The 15,212-nt window shown below is 43.1% G+C and overlaps 1 protein-coding gene across 1 annotated transcript; it reads left to right on the plus strand.

Annotated features, from left to right (window-relative positions):
• Positions 1-4,425: 4,425 nt before the first annotated feature.
• LOC123995507 lies at positions 4,426-7,007 on the plus strand. The gene is made up of 8 exons (XM_046299157.1): positions 4,426-4,745; positions 4,836-4,907; positions 5,110-5,228; positions 5,361-5,406; positions 5,539-5,636; positions 5,778-6,259; positions 6,368-6,895; positions 6,988-7,007. The coding sequence occupies exons 1-8, from the start codon at positions 4,698-4,700 to the stop codon at positions 7,005-7,007; spliced, it is 1,413 nt and encodes a 470-aa protein (XP_046155113.1). The 5' UTR covers positions 4,426-4,697.
• The last annotated feature ends 8,205 nt before the right edge of the window (positions 7,008-15,212 follow it).

Genomic DNA, 15,212 nt, shown 5'->3' on the forward strand with positions numbered 1-15,212 from the left:
ATATGTACATAAGGATATATGAATGAGTGATGGTACAGAGCAGCATACAGTAGATGGTATCGAGTACAGTATATACATATGAGATGAGTGTGTAGACAAAGTAAACAAAGTGGCATAGTTAAAGTGGCTAGTGATACATGTATTACATAAGGATGCAGTCGATGATGTAGTGTACAGTATATACATATGCATATGAGATGAATAATGTAGGGTAAGTAACATTATATAAGGTAGCATTGTTTAAAGTGGCTAGTGATATATTTACATCATTTCCCATCAATTCCCATTATTAATGTGGCTGGAGTTGGGTCAGTGTCAATGACAGTGTGTTGGCAGCAGCCACTCAATGTTAGTGGTGGCTGTTTAACAGTCTGATGGCCTTGAGATAGAAGCTGTTATTCAGTCTCTCGGTCCCAGCTTTGATGCACCTGTACTAACCTCGCCTTCTGGATGATAGCGGGGTGAACAGGCAGTGGTTCGGGTGGTTGATGTCCTTGATGATCTTTATGTCCTTCCTGTAACATCGAGTGGTGTAGGTGTCCTGGAGGGCAGGTAGTTTGCCCCCGGTGATGCGTTGTGCAGTCCTCACTACCCTCTGGAGAGCCTTATGGTTGAGGGCGGAGCAGTTGCCGTACCAGGCGGTGATACTGCTATGCAGTTGAGTGAGGACCCAAAAGCGGTTTAACAGAAACAGAGTCTTTTAATGTCCAAACACAGGGAAGACATATATCCTCTTCAGATGTAACGATTGACAAAATAGACAACCCGCAGAGAGGGCGACAAATAAATCACAAAGTCCTCTGATCTTTACAGGAGAGTCCCCTTCTAGCAGCAGAGGAGAATAGCAGGGTTAGCGGCAACAGACTGCTGGTCTCTCCGGGTAGGCGCGGGTTGTAGAGGACAGAGGTACCTGATCACACGTAGCTTCTGATGAAGAGGCAGATTACGACAGGACGGGACAAGGGTGAAGCAAACGAGAATCTGACAAAGACAGAAGCAGAAACAGAGAGAGAAATAGAGACCTAATCAGAGGGAAAAAAGGGAACAGGTGGGAGAGAGTAAACGAGGTCGTTAGAGGAGATGAGGAACAGCTGGGGGAAGGAAAGGAAGAGAAGGTAACCTAATACGACCAGCAGGGGGAAACGAAGTGAAGAGAAAGAACAGGAACAAGACATAACATGACAATACATGACAGATACAGCCCACCAGGATGCTCTCGATTGTGCATCTGTAGAAGTTTGTGAGTGCTTTTGGTGACAAGCCGAATTTCTTCAGCCTCCTGAGGTTGAAGAGGCGCTGCTGCGCCTTTTTCACGACGCTGTCAGTGTGAGTGGACCAATTCAGTTTGTCTGTGATGTGTATGCCGAGGAACTTAAAACTTGCTACCCTCTCCACTACTGTTCCATCTATGTGGATAGGGGGGGGTGTTCCCTCTGCTGTTTCCTGAAGTCCACAATCATCTCCTTAGTTTTGTTGACGTTGAGTGTGAGGTTATTTTCCTGACACCACACTCCGAGGGCCCTCACCTCCTCCCTGTAGGCCGTCTCGTCGTTGTTGGTAATCAAGCCTACCACTGTTGTGTCGTCCGCAAACTTGATGATTGATTTGGAGGCGTGCGTGGCCACGCAGTCGTGGGTGAACAGGGAGTACAGGCAGAGATAGAGAGGTTGATCTCTGTCTCTGCTTGAGGGAGACTGGGAGGAGATGCAGGAGTTGGGGATCTGGGACACAAGCTGACTGCCTGTGATTTGCTGACCCCTGGCGACCATGACTCCTAGCAACTAATCAGTGGACAGGCGTGAAGGGACAGTTTACGACACCGCTGGCCTGCTTAGCTACAAACAGATTTTTCCTGCAATCTAGAGCCGTAATCATTATGCTTAATTGATTTTTCTGACATGCCTGGTAAGTATGCAGGCCATTTCAGGTTTCAGGATTTCTGTACAGATCCTTGCAGGCCGTGGATTATCATGCTGAAACATGAGGTGATGGCGGCGGATGAGTGGCATGACAATTGTCCTCGGGGTCTCGTCACAGTATCTCTGTGCATTCAAATTGTTATTGATAGAATGCAATTGTGTTCCCTGTCCATGGCTTATGCCAGCCCATACCATAACCCAACTGCCACCATGGGGCATTCTATTCACAACGTTGACATCAGCAAATCGCTCGTCCACACATTGCCTTACATGTGGTCTGCAGTTGTGAGGCCAGTTGGACGTACTGCCAAATTCTCTAAAGCCGCCTCGGCTTATGGTAGAGAAATTAACATTAAATTCTCTGGCAACAGTCATTTGCATTCTCCCTCAAAACTTGAAACATCTGTGGCATTGTGTTGTGTGACAAAACTGCACATTTTAGAGAGGCCTTTTATTGTCCCCCAGCACAAGGTGCACCTATGTAATGATCATGCTGTTTAAACAAATCCAAATATATTTTATATTTGATATTCTTCAAAGTAGCCACCCTTTGCCTTGGTGACAGCTTTGCACAGTCTTGGCATTCTCTCAACCAGCTTCATGAGGTAGTCACCTGGAATGAATTTCAATGTACAGGTGTGCTTTGTTAAAAGTTAATTTGTGGAATTTCTTTCCTTCTTAATGCGTTTGAGCCAATCAGTTGTGTTGTGACGAGGTAGGGGTGGTATACAGAAGATAGCCCTATTTGGTAAAAGACCAAGTCCATATTTTGGCAAGAACAGCTCAAATAAGCAACGAGAAACGGCAGTCTGTCATTACTTTAACCTTTGTTTGGTTGCTACATGATTCCATATGTGTTATTTCATAGTTTTGATGTCTTCACTATTATTGTACAATGTTAAAAATAGTAAAAATAAAGAAAAACCCTTGAAAGAGTAGATGTGACCAAACATTTGACTGGTTATGTATATATTGTATATTGCAAATATGGTACAATCAAAGTGTGCAAAGCTCTTAGAGACTTACCCAGAAAGACTCAAATCAAATCAAATCAGATCAAATTTTATTCAAAGCTTTAATTGCTGCCAAAGGTGATTCTAACATGTATTGTGAAAACATGTAAATCATTTTCAGTACATTTGCAAAAATGTCAAACATGTTTTCAATTTGTCATTATGGTGTATTGTGTGTAGCTGGAAAGGATAAACAATTATAATTTCATCCATTTTGAATTCGGGCTGAAAGAAAACTAAATGTGGAATAAGTTAAGCGGTATGAACACTTTCTGAAGGCACTGTATATCTACAAGAACAATATAAATGAGTGACTCTTTGAAAGGGAGTCATATAAACATGGCCTTATTGTTTTCTTCTTCACAGCTAACATGCTATATTGGGCATCGTTTCTCAGACCAAATCTCCATTCTGGCTTAAACAAAGCAATCTGATCATGCTCCAGTCAAATTCACACTATAGGGAATGGCACAAAATGGCTTCTGTAAAGCACCTATACATTGTCCAATCAACATCCACACATTGATTTCATTCTTCGCATCTTTATTAAAACAAACACACTTGTGCAATGTTCAAAAGTGTGTGAGAGATTACCATTAACGTGTGTGTATGTGTGGGGTTAAGTTTGGCTGGTCATACATTTGCAAATAGCCGAGATTGGATATTTCAGCACAATGGACAGCAGCGAAATCGGAAACGCGAGATCTGTCATTCAGCACCACATGGCAGTAGACAGCGGCCATCTCATGTGAAGTTGGCACTGGGAAAATCCCACGTAATGGGAAACGAGGCTTAGGAGGCAAAAAGACTGAAGGAGAAGAATCCCACAGGAACCTTATGCTAAACTGTTCAGCCACATTCATTTCAAATGTTACATATTTCGATCTGCAAATAATATAAACTGACTTTTCAAACTACACTGTACAGCTTTAGTGTGTCTGTGCATCATAGGTACAACTGCACAAAATTCCTTCTCAAATATCTGTTTGTGAGAAACAATAAGAAAAACAACTGTTAGACTTTTACAATGCGCACTGTCATGCATTTTTATATTACCAACAAGACAACGAAGTGATGGTCTATACGCGCCATGGAGACTTATAACGGATGCTTCCCACCCAGCATTAAAAGTTCCCACGCTGAGCGATTTTGTTAACTACACTATTATGCATATAATTCAAGAAAAAAGTTTATTGGCATTCATACTCTTATTTTTACCCGATTAGCTTTGCAAAATTGTACCTTATGTCAATTCATAGCTCAGAAATATTGGAATAACGTGCTTAAGAGGACTCTGACACTAGGCGCACAACAAGATAACACAACAACCACATTTTCAATTGACAATCATTGCTTTAAATAGATATGGTTAATAGATTTGTATAGGCATTGGTAAACAATTAATTTCACTTGTAAACCAAGGTTGGATTAGTAGGTCTAAGCAACATGTAGCTGGATACCCGCGTAATGAATCGAAACAGGTTCCAATCCTCATATATACACATTATGACAAAATAAAGAGCTTAATCTTCAAGACATAAAGACATAGAAGCATACCCATGTATAAAGGTTCTACACATTCCATTTCTCCATAGCAATAGAATGTAAACATTCTATTTTGTGCCAAACATTGCCTACAACTCAATTCTAAGTGCAGCATATTGGACGACTCCACAGTAATTGATCATTCGCGACTTTAACTTATTCCTGTTATCTCTAGAGCATCTCGTATATCTATAGCGCTGCGTTTCTACCCCATCTTACCATGGATAGGGTTTGGTGCATTCCGGAGTTCACTTATGGTCCCACAAAGGTAATCTTTGGAGATATTCATTTTAGCATACTGTAAATGCCTGTGCACAATGTGCATAACAAAGCATCATTATTGTCATTCTCTTCAAAGGAATTCTGCAGAAGCAGCCTTTATTTCCAGACTCTGCAGGCCTGCTGGGAGGAAACATATTACAATAAACAGGTAAGATTCATCCCCAAAAAAACATAAACAACAGAAAGAGAGTTGTATTTCAAGACAGTTTAGAGAAGATGGTCATAAGAGTTCTTAATAACACTCGCAAATTGTGATGCATGAACAGTTGTGAAATGTTGTGAGAGGCCCTTCAGAATGCACATGATATGGTATTTCGTGGCACTGTCTCACACCTTACCTCATCTTGCAGAAGAAGCTCATGGTCCACTATCTGCTGCTCCAGAGTCAAGGCCAGGTCCCGCACCATGTCACCACGGAGCACATGAGCGACTGGCTGGTGTCTCAGGGCAAAAAATCCCTTAGGGAGAGGTGAGTACCACGTCATCACTCACCTTCACTGCCATTCCCTGCCACCAGCAGCACTCCAAGAGGTGTGGGTAAAATAAACAACAGAAAAATTGGAAGCCAGGAAAGTTGAATTGCTCTGTGTTTTATTTGAAGGGTGTGGAAGGAAACCCTGGAGGAGGGGAATGACCTCGCTCGGCTGGTAAGACAATGAGTGTTAGACACATACTACAAGTCAGTGAGCTCCTTACTTGCCTTTCAACAACTAGTTAGTACAGCAGAATAGATATGTTGTGAAATTTCACGAATCGGAACTTCCTGTTTCCTACGGCAGACCTGGGAAGTCAACACTTGCCTAAAAATGATAGACATAGAGCACGAGGCTGTCTGCAAGCTCCGCCGCTCCTTGCACGCCACCTCGCCAGCTGACATGTGAGTTCCATGTACTGCCCTGCATATGACTTGATCCATTTATCTTCACATCTGTAACTATGCAGAAACAGACTAAGACAGTGTTCTCTGTGAGCACTTGCACATCGTTTAGCTTTGTCTTCTCCTTTTTGTTGATTTCAGCGACCCTAAGGTCCACAGCATCGTGGAAAGAGCTGTAAGGAGCATTATGGGCGAGCTGTCCAATGAGCCCCATAGCAACCTGCTCAGCCCATCCCAGGTGGTTGTGGAGGTGGTGCCCAGGCTCCTCCTGGCCCTGTGGATTCAGCCAAAGGAAGGCCATTCAGGGCACCCAATCCTAGTAAGCGGGATGGCCGTGGGCATGGTGGCGGCCGTAGTGGAGAAGCTCTCCAGCATGTTAAAGGCCCCTTCCCCTCAAATCCCTTTCTCCCGCGCTGCGGCTTTTGAATCTGTGTGGTCAATCCTCGGGAGAATCAGTCTGTCCTTCTCCACGGATGACCTCCAGAGCCCATTTTATGTGAGATCTGTCTGTGCCTTTGTGGCTGATGAAGTCCAGAGCTGCTTCCAGCCCCCTGCAGCCACCTTACCAGTCCTCCCTGTCGTCGCTGTGGCCGTCTCCACTGCACCTCCAGACATCCTAGCAGGTGAGTAGCAATGATAGAGAGCACTCTGACAGATGCCTGTTGTGATGACATCTCAGTGACTTGTAGTAGGAGAGCTCATCAGGATTGCTGTTGTCACTTCTAACACAGAGGCAGACCCGGCATCTTCCCACCTGGACGTCGTGGACATCACCCATAACATACAGGCAGACCAGGCATCTTCCCACCTGGAAGTTGCGGACATCGGCCCTAAAACAGAGGCAGACAGAGCTTGTTCCCACATGGAGGTTGTGGACATCACCACTAACACAGATGCAGACTCGGCGTCTTCCCACCTGGACGTCGTGGACATCACCGCTAACATAGAGGCAGACCCTGCTTCTTCCCACCTTGAGGTTGTGGACATCACTCATAACATACAGGCAGACAAGGCATCTTCCCACCTGGAAGTTGCGGACATAACACATAAGGCAGAGGCAGACCCGGCCTGTTCCCATCTGGAAGTTGCGGACATCGGCCCTAAAACAGAGGCAGACAGAGCTTGTTCCCACTTGGAGGTTGTGGAAATCACCCCAAAGACAGAGGCAGACCCGGCTAATTCACACCTGGAGGTTCAGGACATCACACCTAAGACACAGCAAGATCCAGCTTCTTCCCACCTTGCTGTGAACATCATTCGTAACAAAGAGGCAGATCTGGTTTCTTTCCACCTGAATGTTGTGGACATCACCCCTAATAGAGAGGCAGAGCCCATCTCTTCCCTCTTGGAGGTTGTGGATGTCACACCTAAAGAAAGGACTCTCAATTTGGCCGCCGTTGCCACTCTGCCAACTGACATCCAAGCAGGTGAGTAACACTGACAGGTGACGTTTGTCATGACAACTTAGTAGAACCTTTCAACTGGCCAGTGTTTAGAACCTACAGTTTGCATTTGTTTACATTCTGTCCCTCTTTTCTCCCTTTCCAGAGGATGTTGCTGTGGTCATCCCAGATGTCACCCCACACGTCACCAAGGATGTGACACTGGATGTTCCATGCAGAGCTGCATGCAAAGGGAAAGTCCGGCGATTCTTTTTCAGGCTTTGGAGGGCAGTGTGCTGCTGCGCCTGCCACAAGGAAGAGGAGGAACAATATTAGTTATTCATCAGACCTTCAGAAATGGGATTGAACCATAGACCATTAAATTATTTGCATTATAATAATTGGATTCAATTCTGCTTTTCCTGTTTACTACTAAATTTCAGAACATTTCTATAAACTTTCACTTTGCAAGTGTGGAGTAGGTTGTGTAAATAAGTGGGAAACATCTCAATTTTAATGCATTTAATTATTTACCTACTACATATAAAAAAATAAAGAAAGTACTATTTGACTACAACAGAAAACGGAGGGAGCTCAACCAACGTTGAATTGAGGTGCAACCAAAACCTTTAATCATCATAGAAAACGAAAAAGCGCAACTCTTGCGCACTATAAAAATGCATTGTTTTATTCAAGCAAGGTTAAAAGATGAACATTTTGACCAAGTCTATGACAATATGCAAGTTGTGTTTGCCCAGGAAAAGGGTGACCCAGACTCACCCTGGTTCTTGAGGGTTGCAGACAGTGAAAAGATATCATTAAGTAAATGGGACTTTTCAAATATTGAAAAAAATCTTTAATGAACATGAATTTAACTACAACTGACTTGAGGATCAGAGCATGCTGGCTGACTGGCTAGCCCTGAAGGCCCTCTGCATATAACTGTGTGGTTCATCTCAGCCAATAGGTTGTGTGTGTTGTCTTGTGGGTGTGAATCATTATGACCTCTCCCTTGGCCTGCCTGTTGGCCTGATCAGAAGGCTTGTCATCTCTTTCCTTGCTCACATGAGCAGGAGGAATGGCATCTGGGCTAACCTCCTCCTCTCCCTACTGTCTGTGTTCGACTGAGGTCACTCGTTCTCTCTCCCTGGGTGTTGGATAATTCCTCCTCCACTGTGTCGGATAGTTCCTCCTCCACTGTGTCTTTGTGAGCTTGAAGTGTGTTATCCTGTTCTGGCTACCTCTCAGGGGTGTGCACCTAAAATCTTTTTCGGTTTGTTGGGGGGTTCAGTTGTTTTGGGGAGAGTCTGAAGTTCGATCTCTAGCAATGAGTGTGGGGGCTGTCCTGTGGGGGTGTCCCCCTCCCTTTTCAACCCTCACAGTAGTTCGTTCGTTAGCTAGTTAACATTTCACACAGATTGCCAGGGTCCAGTAAGCAACTACGTTAACAATATAACTTGAGGAACGGCAAGAAGTCATATACCAGTCCACCCACACAGACAGCATCGTGAAGAAGGCGCAGCAGCACCTCTTCAACCTCAGGAGGCTGAAGAAATTTGGCTTGTCACCAAAAGCACTCACAAAATTCTACAGATGCACAATCGAGAGCATCCTGCCGGGCTGTATCACCGCCTGGTACGGCAACTGCTCCGCCCACAACCGCAAGGCTCTGCAGAGGGAAGTGAGGTCTGCACAACGCATCACCGGGGGCAAATTACCTGCCCTCCAGGACACCTACACCACCCGATGTCACAGGAAGGCCATAAAGATCATCAAGGACAACAACCACCCGAGCCACTGCCTGTTCACCCCGCTATCATCCAGAAGGCGAGGTCAGTACAGGTGCATCAAAGCTGGGACCGAGAGACTGAAAAACAGCTTTTATCTCAAGGCCATCAGACTGTTAAACAGCCACCACTAACATTGAGTGGCTGCTGCCAACACACTGACACTGACACAACTCCAGCCACTTTATTAATGGGAATTGATGGGAATTTATGTAAAATATATCACTAGCCACTTTAAACAATGCTACTTAATATAATGTTGACAAACCCTACATTATTTATCTCATATGTATACGTATATACTGTACTCTATATCATCTACTGCATCTTTATGTAATACATGTATCACTAGCCACTTTAAACTTTGCCACTTTGTTTACATACTCATCTCATATGTATATACTGTACTCGATACCATCTACTGCATCTTGCCTATGCCGCTCTGTACCATCACTCATTCATATATCTTTATGTACATATTCTTTATCCCTTCAAACTTGTGTGTATAAGTTAGTTTTGGAATTGTTAGCTAGATTACTCGTTGGTTATTACTGCATTGCAGTGGCGTGCTGGGGGCTGGGCCTTCAGTGTGGTCCTTCACAGTCCCACCCGAATGAATCCACCTCTTATTACCATCATTATGATGCCATGGCTCTAGACACTATACATTTAGACAGAAACGCAGAATAAAACCAGGCGTTGCGTCACCTTGAAATTGACATTTTTTTTCATAGAATTGCAGGGGAAGAGTACAATACCTTTTCATTGTGCAGCTCCCATTGCCCTACGCGCTTGTTCGTTGAGCTGTAGATCCACTCGGGTGTCCCCAAAAGCCCTCCAAATCTCAACCTGGGGCTGGAAGCAGTGCAACCAAGAGGAAAGCTATGAAATGAAGAGTATAACTCTTACTCTGGGGAATAATTTAATGCATATTTGTGGGAAAATATATATATTTAAAAATGATATTCTGATGATGTTTAGGCCAGCAGAGTAGGCCTTGCTGGCCCTGACGGCCCACCACTGCTGCATTGTCGGAACTAGAAGCACAAGCATTTTGCCACACTTGCATTAACATCTGCTAACCATGTGTATGTGACAAATAAAATTTGATTTGATTTGAATATAGCGAGCTGGTTCATTTACTAACGTTAGCTTATCCGATGTAATGTTCATGCTAGCTAGCCAGCCAGCTGACTTCATTATCCAGCTAATTTTCACACCATAACACAATTAGTTGATCAGCTGAGTTGGATAATGTTGCTCAACATTTCTCTGGCAAGATAACGCAGAGAATTCGATCCAGCTAGCAAGATACAATGCTAACAATTCCTGTTCTACCACACTTGCTCCCTCACCTCAAGCTTTCCAAAAATGCCATTGTTTTTCGGTTACAGCTCATGAAGTACGCATCAACACCCTCTCACCCCAGTCTCCGTGGTCAGGCAGCCATCTCATGTGAAGTTGGCACTGGGAAAATCCCATGTGATGAGAAACGAGGCCGAGGCTGCAAAAGGACTGAAGGAAAAGACTCCCACAGGACTTCTATGCTAAACTGTTCTGCCACAACTCTTGCGCACTCTATGTTTTATTCAAGCAAGGTTAAAAGATGAACATTTTGGCCAAGTCTATGACGATATGCAAGTTGTGTTTGCCCAGTAAAAGGGTGACCCAGACTCACCTTGGTTCTTGAGGGTTGCAGACAGTGAAAAGATATCATTAAGTAAATGGGACTTTTCAAATCTTGAATAAAAATCTTTAATGAACATAAATTTAAATACAACTGACTTGAGGATCAGAGCAGGCTGGCTGACTGGCTAGCCCTGAAGGCCCTCTGCCTCTACCTCTGTGTGGTTCATCTCAGCCAAGAGGTTGAGTGGGTTGTCTTTCTCTGTGGGTGTGAATCACTATGACCTCTCCCTCAGCCTGCCCGTTGGCCTGATCAGAATGCTTGTCATCTCTTTCCTTGCTCACAAGAGCAGGAATGGCATCTGGGGTAACCTCCTCTATCTAACAGCTCTTCTTTCTGTCTGTGTTCGACTGAGGTCACTTGTTCTCTCTCCCTGGGTTTTGGATAGTTCCTCCTCCTGTGTCTTTGTGAGCTTGGAGGGAGATATCCTGTTCTGGCTACCTCTTTAGGGGTGTGCACTTTAAATCTCTTTCGGTTTGTTGTGGGGTTCGGTTGTTTTGGGGAGTGTCTGAAGTTCGATCTTTAGCAATGAGTGTGGGGGCTGTCCCCCTCCCTCCTAAAGAGTAATGACTGTGATGATGAAAAAGTAGGAGGAGCCACCGAGACATGTGATGAGGGCAAGGAAGATCACTCTGCAAGGACAGGATAGGACACATCACAACACTGCTGCACATTCATATTCAAACCCACTATAGACTATGCATGCACTCATTGGCGCACGTCCCCCCACACACACACAATGAACTTACCTGTACATATCAGAATCATACACTCAACGGCCACCTCTTCCACAACATTTCTTGATCCCCCACCTAAAACATGTTGAGTCAATACCAGATGCTGGAAAGGTGCTGGAATGCAGGTGCAGAAGGGTCTAGTATGTAATGATGTGATACCATGCGTACCCCATATCCTGTGTTTGTGTTGATGTTTTTGTATTGAACCTTTATTTAAACAGGGAGTCACATTGAGATTAAACATCTATTTTACAAGAGTGTCATATTGTCATATTGTCATATTGAACTACCAGAGAGAAACTTCTCTACATAGGAATTGTATAACATTTTTTCCATACATCAAAAATAATACTTTGCCAATCAGATAAGGCACCAAGAAGGCCCAAGTTAATAGTTGAAAGTAACTTATGTCAGTGCGAATGAGTAACATTGAGTGTATATGTAACAGGGTTATATTGGTGATTCCGCTTGCCACTTTATTGTTAAGCCAATGGGTTTTTGGTTTGAGTTTGTCTTGCCTTCACCTACTCAACATGGCATCTTATTGGCTGGTTTGCGTATCTTGCTTACGAGGGGGATGTTCCAGTTAGAATCGTCCCAGTGAACAAGCATCAAACCAGTGGTAAGTTGTTGGTTGCCAAGCACTGTACATCAAAAGTGATTTTTATACTCTCAAGTGATGATTTAAATGTACAATTTATATCAAATTGTTTGTAAATGTTATTCGAACATCACACATAAGATGCAGCGGTTTTTGGAGAATATTTGTTGTGCATTTTGTTGTAAAGAATTCCCGCCAGTACTAGCTAGCAATTTACTGTGTCTGGTGGGGGGGTTCATATATTTTGTACAGTGCGAGAGTGCAGAGTTGGATGGTGAGACGTGCATTGCATGACGTGCAATTTTGTGTCGTTCCTATCAGAATAAATCTACATGACTGGTGCTACATGTTGGAGTTCCGTGTCGATGACTGATTGTACACAACGCAAGATGAGTACTGTTACATATAAAACATTAAGAACACCTGCTCTTTCCATGACGACCAGGTGAATCCAGATGAAAGCTATAATCCCTTATAGACGTCACTAGTTAAGTCAGTGTAGATCGAGATAGTTAAAAAGAAAAATACTGTAAGGCTTGAGACAATTGAAACATGGATTGTGTATGTGTGCCATTCAGAGGGTGAATAAGAAAGATAAAATATTTATGTGCATTTCAACAGGGCATGGTAGTAGGTGCCAGGGGCACCAATTTGTGTCAAGAACTGCATCGCTGCTGATTTTTTTATGCTCAGTAGTTTCCAGTTTGTATTAAGAATGTCCACCACTCAAAAGACACAGACAACTTGACACAACTGTGAGAAGCATTGGAGTCAACATGGGCCAGCATCCCTGTGAATGTTTTGTACACTCAGGACATTATTAATAATACAGTGTTTGTTCCGTATCCTGTAAAGCTGGAGCAGACTGCAAGGCAGGGGGAGGTGTAGGTGATGCCGTTGTCTGAGCACACAGGGTCCCACTCCCAATCCAAGCAGGGGCAGTCTCGTTAAATTCCAGGGATCCTGGAGGACAGAGAAAATGGCTGGCAATAATGTTTAAATGATTGTTGATGAACTATCATTGACATAGGCACAGTGACAAAACAGCCAGGAATCCTGGCTCTTTAACAACCATACTGTATATTCCCACAAGAGGGAGCCAAGGCACAATCCCATGTGTGCTTTGGTCTAACTCTAACTCAACCTCTTCAGTAGACCTCCCAGGAATATCCCCACCGCACCCACAGGCAGGTTCAACACACCAGGAGAAGTTATAATCACATCTAGTGTTACCAGTGTGCTGGAGTTTCATTTCCACTCATGTTCAACAAACCTACAGGGAATGGGAGAGAACCAAAAAGTTGTATTTACTGTAATTCAACATCAATGCTGACAGGAGGGAACATTTCAGTTGGAGCATGTCCAGGTTTATATGGCTGTGTTTAGACAGCCCAATTCAGATCTTTTTTTGAGTAATTCAGGGATGCAAACTGATGAGGGCCCAAAAAGGTGAAACATTCAAAAATATCCACAATAGGGGGAAGGAAGGTTTTAACTAATTAAACAACAAAGACTATGATCTACATTATCAGTCTCTATGTGTACAATACAACGTGGTTAATGTGAACCTCTCACTGCTAAATAATGTGTAGAAATCAATCCAATGTTATTTGTTGCCAAGACTTTACTGCATAAGACACTCAAGTCTTGACGCCTCATTTTCACCCAATTCTCTCATTCTGAAAATTAACCACAACGTTACTGTAGAGGGAAAACATTAGTTCATAGATAGTTAGTTCGTTAACATTTCACACAGATTGCCACGGTCCAGTAAGCAACTACGTTAACAATATAACTTGGGGACGGCAAGAAGTCGTATACCAGTTAATACTATAGCGAGTTGGTTCGTTTACTAACGTTAGCTTATCCGGTGTTGTAACGTTCCTGTTAGCTAGTTGTCTGACTTCATTACCCAGCTAATTCTCACACCATAAACTCAATAATTTAATCAGCTAAATTGGATAGTGTTGCTCAACATTTCTCTGGCTAGCTAACGCGGAGAATTCGATCCAGCAAGCAAGATACTTGGTGCTGAAATACTTGGATATTTCAGCACCATGGACAACAGCGAAATGGGCAAAGCGAGATCTGTCATTCAGCACCACATGACAGTAGACAGCGGCCATCTCATGTGAAGTTGGCACTGGGGAAATCCCATCTAATGAGAAACGAGGCCAAGGAGGCAAAAAGACTGAATGAAAAGACTCCCACAGGAATTCTATGCTAAACTTTTTCTGCCACATTCATTTCAAATGTTACATCTTTCGATTTGTAAATAATAGGGAATACATTTGCAAATAATTTAAACTGATTTATCAAACTACACTGTACAGCTTTAGTGTGTCTGTGCATCATACGTACAACTGAAAGCAATTCCGTTCTCAAATGTCTGTTTAATGTGAGAAACAAAATGAAAAACAACTGTTAGACTATTACAATGCGGACTGTCATGCATTTTTATATTACCAACAAGACAACGAAGTGATGGTCTATACGCGCCATGGAGACATTTATAGTATACTTCACCCACCCAGCAAAAGTTCCCACGCTGAGCAATACTTTTTCACTAAACTATTATGCATATAATCCAAGTCATACGTTTAGTGTCATTCCTACTCTTATTTTAACCAATTAGCGTTGCAATTGTACCTTATCTCAATTCAGAGCTCGGAAATATTGGCAAAACGTGCTTGAGGACTGACACAACAGGATAAGACAACAACCACATTTTCAATTGACAATCATTGCTTTAAATAGTTACGGTTAATATATTTGTATAGGCATTGGTAAACAATTAATTTCACTTGTAAACCAAGGTTGGATTAGTAGGTCTAAGCAACATGCAGCTGGATACTCGCGTCATGAATCGACATAGTTTCCAATCCTCACATTATGACAAAATAAAGAGCTTAATCTTCACGACATAAAGACATAGAAGCATACCCATTTATAAAGGTTCTACACATTCCATTTCTCCATAGCAATAGAGTGTAAACATTCTATGTTGTGGCAAACATTGCCTACAACTCAATTCTAAGTGCATTATATTGGACGACTCCACAGTAATTGATCATTCGCGACTTTAACTTATTCCTGTTATCTCTAGAGCATCTCGTATATCTGTAGCGCTGCGTTTCTACCCCATCTTACCATGGATAGGGTTTGGTGCATTCCGGAGTTCACTTATGGTCCCACAAAGGTAATCTTTGGAGATATTCATTTTAGCAGACTGTAAATACCTGTGCACAATGTGCATAACAAAGCACCATTATTGTCATTCTCTTCAAAGGTATTCTGCAGAAGCAGCCTTTATTTTCAGACTCTGCAAGCCTGCTGGCAGGAAACATATTACAATAAACAGGTAAGATTCATCCCCCAAAAA

The sequence above is a fragment of the Oncorhynchus gorbuscha genome, linkage group LG14 (assembly GCF_021184085.1).
Source record: "Oncorhynchus gorbuscha isolate QuinsamMale2020 ecotype Even-year linkage group LG14, OgorEven_v1.0, whole genome shotgun sequence".
NCBI classification, from domain to species: domain Eukaryota; kingdom Metazoa; phylum Chordata; class Actinopteri; order Salmoniformes; family Salmonidae; genus Oncorhynchus; species Oncorhynchus gorbuscha.